This window comes from Ambystoma mexicanum, chromosome 6q, assembly GCF_040938575.1.
Source record: "Ambystoma mexicanum isolate Mex_15411 chromosome 6q, UKY_AmexF1_1, whole genome shotgun sequence".
NCBI lineage: Eukaryota > Metazoa > Chordata > Amphibia > Caudata > Ambystomatidae > Ambystoma > Ambystoma mexicanum.
Genome location: NC_090937.1, coordinates 703,199,494 through 703,210,391, shown reverse-complemented (window position 1 = coordinate 703,210,391; position 10,898 = coordinate 703,199,494). Strand labels below are relative to the sequence as shown.

The following is a 10,898-nucleotide window of genomic DNA, read 5'->3' as shown; positions in this document are numbered from 1 at the left end:
TTTCCTCTTGTATACTCACGCCTTTCTTCGCATGTTTTAAGTATTTATGTAATTCTATTTTATTATTATACATAAAGGCCTGCTGTATAGGTTTTGTCTTCATTTTCTTTAGTATAACTTTTCTTTTTCTCACTAGTGTGATCTACTGCACAGGTATTCGTTGTTTTCCAATCTGCATTTGGCGTGGGTGGGGTCATACTAGTGCTTTGTTCCCTAATTGGCCTTCTACTGCGATTTATACTCTTGTGAAGTAATAAGGATTGGATGTCTAACTTTTTTTCTAATCTTTCTATGAGTATTGTGAGCAAGTTCTCATGCGTTAAACGTGTCACTAGATGACATGCTTACTGAACTAACCTCATTCATACTTGTATTTACTTGCTCACTTGGATCTAATATTGCCTTGAATTTCTCTTCTATATGGTTAATCTTGTCCTTGTCTCTACCTAAGGTATTATTTCCTCCAAGTGTATTTTGAGGATAATGTTCATCCAATGATTCAGCTTTTACAACTCAGGGATATAGTAACCCAGCTAAAGGATTTGAAGTCAGCATCTCACGCTCTAATGTTGGAGTGGAGTATTCTTCATTAAGTGAACCCTCCATGAAATTTCACAAGAACTCTACATCTGTTTCCTCTATTTCGTCACTATTGAGATCAATCTTAAAGGGCTGAACAATAGGGCTTCGATTAGTATGCACCAAAACATCTACACACTGTTGTTTTGGTGCCAGATGTAGTTCATTGCCAATTTCCTTGTGCAAGATTGCATTCTTACCATCATTACCATCATTTCCCCCATTACTATCTTCATCTGGGGCTTCAGCAGTACCACACATCACATCAGCTAGCAATTTAGAACTAACACAGCCCAGTACTTCATTCAGTTCATTCGCAATTTCCTTGGCTGCAGCACCTGTATCAACATTTTCACAGTTAGATATTTTCAGAAAATATTCTGTTAACTGCTTATAGGCAGTACTAACTTTTCGATGGCTTCTAGGTTTGAATATCACCTTAGGTATGCATATTCGACGACCACGTAGTGTCTTAAGAGGACTCGTTTCAACTAGGGATTCCTCCATAGTTATAATTTCGCACAACGCTGCCTAAATACTCACAATAGGAACAGCCGCTGTAACCGCAATAGCACACGTTGAACGTGAGAAACACTTAGTAACTGCTCACGATATTTCAACAATGCAAAGAGTATTTTGTCAGCAGTTCAAGGAGCATAAACAAAAAGATACACAGTCGACTGTATTAAACTGTTAACATTGGTTAAACTCTACCCTTTCCAGTAACTGATGTTAACAACAACGATTGAATGGTATCTGTATGAAAAATGTATTATCTTACTCTTACTTAACAGAGGACAACTGGCCAGTCGTTGTTAGTGTACACCATTGTTTTTTCAATGCCAATCCACATTAACACACGCGTTTGAGGTTCTCTAATCACTATGCAGCACTAAACGCAGAGATATTCAATTGTACTAGGATCAACACTTCTTAACCATAGGGCAGTAAAAGGGGGTTAGCCGCACTCCACACCTCCCACCGAGCAGCGAACAGCAGTCACTACTTGGGAGCTACTTACCGGAGCGCGCATGCAGGAGCGTGCAGCCTCTGGGCAATGTAGTCTTCCTGGTGCAGGGGGAGTGGCCACAAACAAATTAACCTAAAAATAAGGATGAAGGATTGTTACACTACTTTTACTTGGTGTAAACATAGCGGTATAGGTTACAAGTGTCCCAATGAGGATTCTAATCCAGCGAAAATGAATAGCATACCACTTCAGTAATGTCCAAATATCTTTCAGCCGTAGAACGTAGTTTCCTTTCAGCAAACAGTTGCTACTTGGGAGCTACTTGCCGGAGCGTGCATATATACACATATTGTGACAAATTGAGGGAATTCGTCCCTTCTCCCCAAAAGGACTGACTCCTACTCCCCCTCTGTGAAGCTAGGGAGGTGAGCCCATTCAGCAACACCCCCCAGGGGTCGAGACAAGTGGGACCTCACTGGGAGAGACTTCCTCTTTGGGGACAATGACTATCGTTCCTGTGAGGAACCCCCAATTCGCATCCCATGGTGGCATACTTGGGATGATTGACAAGTGCATAAAACAGTATACAATCCAGAGACTTGGGTGATGTTACGCTCACCTGGTCTCTGCAGAGGCATTGGGGCACGGTTGCAGCCCTCCCTGGCGTTCAATCTCCCCCTTCTGGTTTCGTCCCCTGCGGATCAGCTATGGGTGGCGACAATTGGTGGCACTGCTCCTGCGTGGATATGGGAAAACGTGAATGCGCTGATAGGTGACTGTGGTATCTCCCAACCCCTTCGAACCAAGGTGCAATTTCTGTGGGCACGTACTCGCCCATAAGACTCACCTGGTAAATGTGAATGATGAGCTCTCCGTCCTGCTACTTCTGGCAGGGCCTCTTGTTGATGGAATCTAGTTCCTTCACTGATTCCCGAGTAATAGTCCAGTCCGGCTGCGACTAAGTTCCTCTTTCTGCTTCCTGTCAATGAGTTTTGTCATTTTCCTCTCTTTCTGCTTTCTTTCAATGCCTCTTGTCTTTTCCTTCTTTCTTTTCCCTCTCAATGTCTTGATGTTATTGCTCTTAATGTTGTTGTTTTGCCCTGAGTAACGTTCCTCTCTGTTTTCTCCCAAATAGGTGGAAATGCGGGTTAACAACGGCTGTGGAGGCGTGGAACGTGGCTGAGTGGAAGATGGAGGCGACCGCAATGTCTGGCAGCAGGTGAGTGATGGCTTTAGGAAAGGCGCAAGGTTTTAATGGCAGCGTGCTCTTAACGTAATGTCTGTTAAGTGTCTAACCTTGTCTTTTGCCTTTCTTTTGCAGCTGCTGCGAGTTTGGATGGAGTGCATCGTGCCACAGTGCCAGGAAGAAGATGTCTGCGCTCTGAGATGTTTGCAGGTGAGCCACGATGCCTGGAGGAAGCATACAGGTGAGAGCAGGATTCTCCAAAGGTAAGTATGGATGAAGATGGCAGGATCTCTCCAGGTAAGATGACCGTAACGCTGCACGGAGGAGCAGAATAACGCGAAGCAGGCGCCTTGGGGTTGGGCTGTTTTATGTAGCTGAGCTCTTAAGGCCACGCCCCCTAGCACAGTCTTGCATGCCACACCCTGCCACTTCTAGAAGTTGCATGTGCATATACAGATGGAGACCACACCCGGACTAGTTACACACAAATGAGAGTTCTTGAGAGTATTCTTACCCATAATAAAAGAGTTCATGTTCCATTCTAAGCACTTCTGCCCATAATGGAAATGTCTTGTTTAAGTTCTTCCATGAGCCTACCGCCAAAGGCGCCAGGACTGTGTCCAACCAGGCCCCCCGTGTATAAACGTCCCAAAAGGACGTGCGTGACCCATGTTGCCCTCTGCTCCCTCTACTTGATGGTGCCACTCCTGTGATCCTGGGCCAGTGGCCATGACAGGTGAAGAGAAAACTAAAATATACTATTGCTAGCCAGAAAGAGGGTCTGTCCCTTTACACAGAAATCGCCATTTAACTGGGAGGAGGAGACGCTGATGTGAGTCGAGGCAGAGAGACTCATTTGCATTCAGGGGATGCCCCCTGGCCACGTAACACCAGAGAGGGGAGGAGTCCCAGGGAGCCGCAGAGCCTGCAAGCTTTGAAACTGCTTTCGGAGGAAGAGCAAAGAAGTCAACGCGCCAGGTCCACCAAGAGGGAGAAATCGACGGTGGTTGTGTGACCACCACGACTTTGCAGTGTGAAGGGCCCATTTGAACAACGTTGAAACCAATATGCTGCAAAAGAAGCAAACCGCCCGGAAACCCGCAGCTTTCATGGAGAGGGAACACAGAGAACAGGACTCCAGCGAAGATGGATATGTGAAGGAAGGAGGCAACCGAGCAGACTTCGAGCTAAAAGATGCCCCAGAGGAGTTTAACCTCCGTGTCCAAGGGAACAGGGATAACGGGAGACCTCGGAGGCCAAAAGGGTATCATTATGGAATAGCTGAAAGTCGTCTAGGTAGAATTTATTCGAAGCAACATTGAAGGCAAAGAAGTGGAACTTTAATAATGAGAAAGAGAGAATAATGATAAATGTTGGGAAAGAGATCAGAAAGACGGATACATATACCCTGGGAAGAGGGGTGAATATTATATGTGATAAGGAACAGAGACTGTGGAGTCAAGATGAGACAAACAAAACGGAGGGGGAACCTTAACTATCAGGAAAGCATAGCACAGCTAAGGAAACGTGTGCTACTAAAGTAAGGTACTTCTTTGTAAAGAAAAAGATAAGAGAGAGAGACAAAAGCGGCTCATGGAAAGCAATTCATAAACATGAGATAAACCCCACAGAGCTTATGAAAGAATTACAAGGACTGATCACAAGAGTGACAGGAGACTTGAAGCAAGAATACCTTAAAAGAAAAGACAATCAGGAGAGGGGCACATTCTCCTGACCTTATTTTTGTTCGAATAGTGATAGGGTCAGTTAGGATACATTTTTTTCGACAGCAAACCTTTTTTTTGTTTTGACTTCCTGACAAAGGACAAGCAACTTAGTTAGTTACATAGGCAGGGAATAACCACATAACAGCAAGGAAATGTAGACCTTTTTCTTATAATTTAATAAACATCCAATCAGAATGCCAATACTGTGTCCCCTTCCTTCTTCTGCTCCTTCACAATATATGTATATTCAGTGAAAAAAACTCAATTAAGAGAGAGCTAAGGTGACCTGGTTTATCGCAAGAAAACCCTTGAAATTCAGCCAGTGTGGGAATGCCCCCCTTTGATATCACTTATGATGTCATTTTGTATCTCACATTGAACCCTTTCTGTGATTTCATGTATGTGCTCATGGGCTTTGTAACGGGGGTCGGGACTCCGAGTTAAGATGCTCATCACTTCCCACACCCACTGAATTTCGAGACCCAGAATCCCCTGCCCCCCACTAGATCGCACAAGCCATAGCTTAATCCCATTGATTACCAGTGGCCTCAGGGTCAACTACCCTTTGGCCATGTCCATTGGTCCAATCTACATGTTGACCTAATATTTGAAAACACTGTGTGGCCTCATGGACCACTGGCCATGACCTTCAGCTATGACCACTGGCCACAGCCTTGCGTGTTCACCGAAAATGTTGCACCAATGATTGAAAATAAAGGAAGGCTACAGGCCTTGGGCGCCTTTTTGGAGGGGCCCGGGACACCTTTCTGAAGAAACTAGACTTCATTTCTGGGTGGCTAGCTTAGGTTAAGCGCTTGCTCTTGACATTGGGCAAACTTGCACTTCACAAGTTTGAATCCCTAGCAGTCCAACCCCAGATTTTCATCCAAGTACAATAGGTTGAGCATAGTTAAAAGTGGACTCCGTCATGAAACATTACCGACGAATCTGATATTTCTTGTCAGCATAAGCAATTCAAACTATCCATGACTAATTTATTTTGAAATGTGAGGTCGGATCTGAATGTAATGGTCCTGGTCCCGCCTGTGAGGGGAAGGTGGGGGGGTGGCCTGTTACAATTGAGCAGTAACTCATTTGCTGTGACTAGTTTGCAATTTCGTATTTTGGGACATGACATTTGGAAAACCAACACCTGTACGAATCTGTTCCTGGATGTGTGCTGGCTCAGAGGTGTAGACAGGGTAGGGCCTGGGCGGGCAAGGCCCATCCAAAATCTGTAAATGCCTAAGTGTGTCGTGTTGCACCTGCTCAACGTTAACTATCCGTTCTTGGGGTACCTGCCCTACTAGAACTTCTTACAAAATGTCATTATTAGGACACACCTGCTTTAACATTGTTCTTCTCTGTGCAGAGTGCAGGAGGGTGTTGGTGACCAACATCCTGCAGTTGATGTCATTTTGGTAATCGTTTTGAAACGTTCCTAGGTTCTTATTTTTTCTGCTTGTGGTTGGATTGTGATTGGATGAGAGGAGCCCTCAGGAAGCAGATAATTGAGATAGTGGTTACAGCTTCTTGCAGAACTGTGCCACACTTCAACGTCAACCAGCGGCCGCCGAGACATTGAGTGTTTATCATTTCTTTATTTGAAAAGCTTAAGATTGGGCCAGACCAGAGGATGGATAAAATAACTGCGAGCGCGTTGCTATTTGTTTGCGGTAAGTAAGGTCTCTTTATCTTTTCTCTGTTATTACTTAATGTTTCATTTCATAACTCCAAAATTACAGTTTGGCAAGCTGAAAACATGGGCTCGTTCATAGGGGTACGCGATCAGAATAGGCGGGCGGGAGGAGGGGGGGCTGCGGGTGACCCAGCCCACGTGTACTATCGGAAATAGGACGGGACTGTTAATCGCATTTGCGCTCAAGGATGGAGACAGGCCATGGCACACTGGACGTCTCTGGCATTATGATGGCACAAGCACACCCCTTGCTCTTTTGGAAAACATTTTTGGTGAATAATAAAAGTCTCTGAACTGGTGCCTATGCCTACGTTGTTGCTGTATATTAGGCTGCCAAGTCTCTAAACTGGTGCCTACGTTGTTGCTTTGTATTAGGCTGCCAAGTCTCTGAACTGGTGCCTATGCCTACGTTGTTGCTGTATGTTAGGCTGCCAAGTCTTTGAACTGGGGACCTGTACCTACGTTGTTGCTGTATATTAGGCTGCCAAGTCTCTGAACTGGTGCCTATGCCTACGTTGTTGCTGTATATTAGGCTGCCAAGTCTCTGAACTGGGGACCTATGCCTACGTTGTTGCTGTATATTATTCTGCCAAGTCTCTAAACTGGTGCCTACGTTGTTGCTGTATATTAGGCTGCCAAGTCTCTGAACTGGTGCCTACGTTGTTGCTGTATATTAGGCTGCCAAGTCTCTGAACTGGTGCCTACGTTGTTGCTTTATATTAGGTTGACAAGTCTCTGAACTGGTGCCTATGCCTACGTTGTTGCTGTATATTAGGCTGCCAAGTCTCTGAACTGGTGCCTATGCCTACGTTGTTGCTGTATATTAGGCTGCCAAGTCTTTGAACTGGGGACCTGTACCTACGTTGTTGCTGTATATTAGGCTGCCAAGTCTCTGAACTGGGGACCTATGCCTACGTTGTTGCTGTATGTTAGGCTGCCAAGTCTCTGAACTGGTGCCTATGCCTACGTTGTTGCTGTATGTTAGGCTGCCAAGTCTCTGAACTGGTGCCTATGCCTACGTTGTTGCTGTATGTTAGGCTGCCAAGTCTTTGAACTGGGGACCTATGCCTACGTTGTTGCTGTATTTTAGGCTGCCAAGTCTCTGAACTGGTGCCTACGTTGTTGCTGTATATTAGGCTGCCAAGTCTCTGAACTGGTGCCTACGTTGTTGCTGTATGTTAGGCTGCCAAGTCTTTGAACTGGGGACCTGCACCTACGTTGTTGCTGTATATTAGGCTGCCAAGTCTCTGAACTGGTGCCTACGTTGTTGCTGTATATTAGGCTGCCAAGTCTCTGAACTGGTGCCTACGTTGTTGCTGTATGTTAGGCTGCCAAGTCTCTGAACTGGGGACCTATGCCTACGTTGTTGCTGTATGTTAGGCTGCCAAGTCTCTGAACTGGTGCCTATGCCTACGTTGTTGCTGTATGTTAGGCTGCCAAGTCTCTGAACTGGTGCCTATGCCTACGTTGTTGCTGTATGTTAGGCTGCCAAGTCTTTGAACTGGGGACCTATGCCTACGTTGTTGCTGTATTTTAGGCTGCCAAGTCTCTGAACTGGTGCCTACGTTGTTGCTGTATATTAGGCTGCCAAGTCTCTGAACTGGTGCCTACGTTGTTGCTGTATGTTAGGCTGCCAAGTCTTTGAACTGGGGACCTGCACCTACGTTGTTGCTGTATATTAGGCTGCCAAGTCTCTGAACTGGGGACCTATGCCTACGTTGTGCTGTATATTAGGCTGCCAAGTCTCTGAACTGGGGCCTATGTTGTTGCTTTATATTAGGTTGCCAAGTCTCTGAACTGGTGCCTATGCCTACGTTGTTGCTGTATGTTAGGCTGCCAAGTCTCTGAACTGGTGCCTATGCCTACGTTGTTGCTGTATGTTAGGCTGCCAAGTCTTTGAACTGGGGACCTATGCCTACGTTGTTGCTGTATTTTAGGCTGCCAAGTCTCTGAACTGGTGCCTACGTTGTTGCTGTATATTAGGCTGCCAAGTCTCTGAACTGGTGCCTACGTTGTTGCTGTATGTTAGGCTGCCAAGTCTTTGAACTGGGGACCTGTACCTACGTTGTTGCTGTATATTAGGCTGCCAAGTCTCTGAACTGGGGACCTATGCCTACGTTGTTGCTGTATATTAGGCTGCCAAGTCTCTGAACTGGGGACCTATGCCTACGTTGTTGCTTTATATTAGGCTGCCAAGTCTCTGAACTGGGGCCTATGCGTACGTTGTTGCTGTATATTAGGCTGCCAAGTCTCTGAACTGGGGACCTATGCCTACATTGTTGCTTTATATTAGGCTGCCAAGTCTCTGAACTGGGGCCTATGCCTACGTTGTTGCTGTATATTAGGCTGCCAAGTCTCTGAACAGGTGCCTATGCCTAAGTTGTTGCTGTATATTAGGCTGCGAAGTCTCTGAACTGGGGACCTATGCCTACGTTGTTGCTTTATATTAGGCTGCCAAGTCTCTGAACTGGGGACCTATGCCTACGTTGTTGCTGTATATTAGGCTGCCAAGTCTCTGAACTGGTGCCTACGTTGTTGCTGTATGTTAGGCTGCCAAGTCTTTGAACTGGGGACCTGCACCTACGTTGTTGCTGTATATTAGGCTGCCAAGTCTCTGAACTGGGGACCTATGCCTACGTTGTGCTGTATATTAGGCTGCCAAGTCTCTGAACTGGGGCCTATGTTGTTGCTTTATATTAGGTTGCCAAGTCTCTGAACTGGTGCCTATGCCTACGTTGTTGCTGTATGTTAGGCTGCCAAGTCTCTGAACTGGTGCCTATGCCTACGTTGTTGCTGTATGTTAGGCTGCCAAGTCTTTGAACTGGGGACCTATGCCTACGTTGTTGCTGTATTTTAGGCTGCCAAGTCTCTGAACTGGTGCCTACGTTGTTGCTGTATATTAGGCTGCCAAGTCTCTGAACTGGTGCCTACGTTGTTGCTGTATGTTAGGCTGCCAAGTCTTTGAACTGGGGACCTGTACCTACGTTGTTGCTGTATATTAGGCTGCCAAGTCTCTGAACTGGGGACCTATGCCTACGTTGTTGCTGTATATTAGGCTGCCAAGTCTCTGAACTGGGGACCTATGCCTACGTTGTTGCTTTATATTAGGCTGCCAAGTCTCTGAACTGGGGCCTATGCGTACGTTGTTGCTGTATATTAGGCTGCCAAGTCTCTGAACTGGGGACCTATGCCTACATTGTTGCTTTATATTAGGCTGCCAAGTCTCTGAACTGGGGCCTATGCCTACGTTGTTGCTGTATATTAGGCTGCCAAGTCTCTGAACAGGTGCCTATGCCTAAGTTGTTGCTGTATATTAGGCTGCCAAGTCTCTGAACTGGGGACCTATGCCTACGTTGTTGCTTTATATTAGGCTGCCAAGTCTCTGAACTGGGGACCTATGCCTACGTTGTTGCTTTATATTAGGCTGCCAAGTCTCTGAACTGGGGCCTATGCCTACGTTGTTGCTGTATATTAGGCTGCCAAGTCTCTGAACAGGTGCCTATGCCTAAGTTGTTGCTGTATATTAGGCTGCCAAGTCTCTGAACTGGGGACCTATGCCTACGTTGTTGCTTTATATTAGGCTGCCAAGTCTCTGAACTGGGGACCTATGCCTACGTTGTTGCTTTATATTAGGCTGCCAAGTCTCTGAACTGGGACCTATGCCTACGTTGCTGCTGTATATTAGGCTGCCAAGTCTCTGAACTGGTGCCTATGCCTAAGTTGTTGCTGTATATTAGGCTGCGAAGTCTCTGAACTGGGGACCTATGCCTACGTTGTTGCTTTATATTAGGCTGCCAAGTCTCTGAACTGGGGACCTATGCCTACGTTGTTGCTGTATATTAGGCTGCCAAGTCTCTGGACTGGGGCTTAGGCTGCGTGGGCAGGTACTATAGAGCAGATCCACAGGAGCAGTGCAGTTTTGCAATTCCATTTGCGCAGGGACACGACGTGCTTGGACAATGACATATCGCTCTAGCACTTTTTTGACTAGGGTAATTTTCTTGCACTTGCAGTGGGGAATTGTGCAAGAAATGTATTTTGCGTCCCATATAAATGACTTACAATTTGCAACAGGTCTCCTGGAATATGGACCACTAATATCAGCAAAAGTTCAGAAGTGATCACAAGTGTTCCCACCTGAGGTTGAAATAGGATGGAATTACAGGTCACGCGGTCCTCTACTTTAAAAAACAATACGTGGGGTACTGTTGCATAGTTTTTTGGTCAAACAGGGGTTCAAAACGGTGTGCTGCAGATCATGCTCTGGCAGAGTGCGCAAGCTTCCCAGTCCTGTTTTTTGCTTAGAATTCTGGAAATTGCCTTTGCCCTTTTCAATCGAGGACTACCAATCCCAGAATTCCACGAAAGAAACAGGATGGTAGACTCAGAAAGGGAACGTGGAAACTGGAGAGCTCTGCATCGGGGTCAGAGTTCGTTGAGCTATCTCGCCAACACAGCTTTGTTTCGACTTGTTTCATTTAACTGCTTGGGACATAAAGAATTTTCAGTGTGATGCAGGGTCTCAGCTGTGTGTGGGAAATTGGGGGTAGCTAATCAGAGGCGTGGCCAGGATTGTCTAACATGTGGGGCCTGAAGCTAATGTAGTTTGGCTCCGCGCAGTGACATTAACATCTGTTAATGCCCACACAGCGCTGCTGAGTGGGCATTTACAGACTTTGGCTGGGCCTTGCTCACTCAGGCCCTTCCTTGTCTATGCTTCTGGCTATGGTCCTTCGT

The 10,898-nt window shown here is 46.1% G+C and overlaps 1 protein-coding gene across 2 annotated transcripts in view; it reads left to right on the top strand.

Annotated features, from left to right (window-relative positions):
- Positions 1–6,004: 6,004 nt before the first annotated feature.
- Positions 6,005–10,898, top strand: part of LOC138516235 (ras guanine nucleotide exchange factor P-like) — a 797,007-nt gene continuing 792,113 nt past the window's right edge. For both annotated transcript variants that reach the window (XM_069631212.1, XM_069631211.1), the window contains exon 1: positions 6,005–6,138. In XM_069631212.1, the coding sequence (XP_069487313.1) occupies positions 6,099–6,138 (40 nt within the window). In that variant the 5' untranslated portion in view covers positions 6,005–6,098. The remainder of the gene's footprint in view (positions 6,139–10,898) is intronic.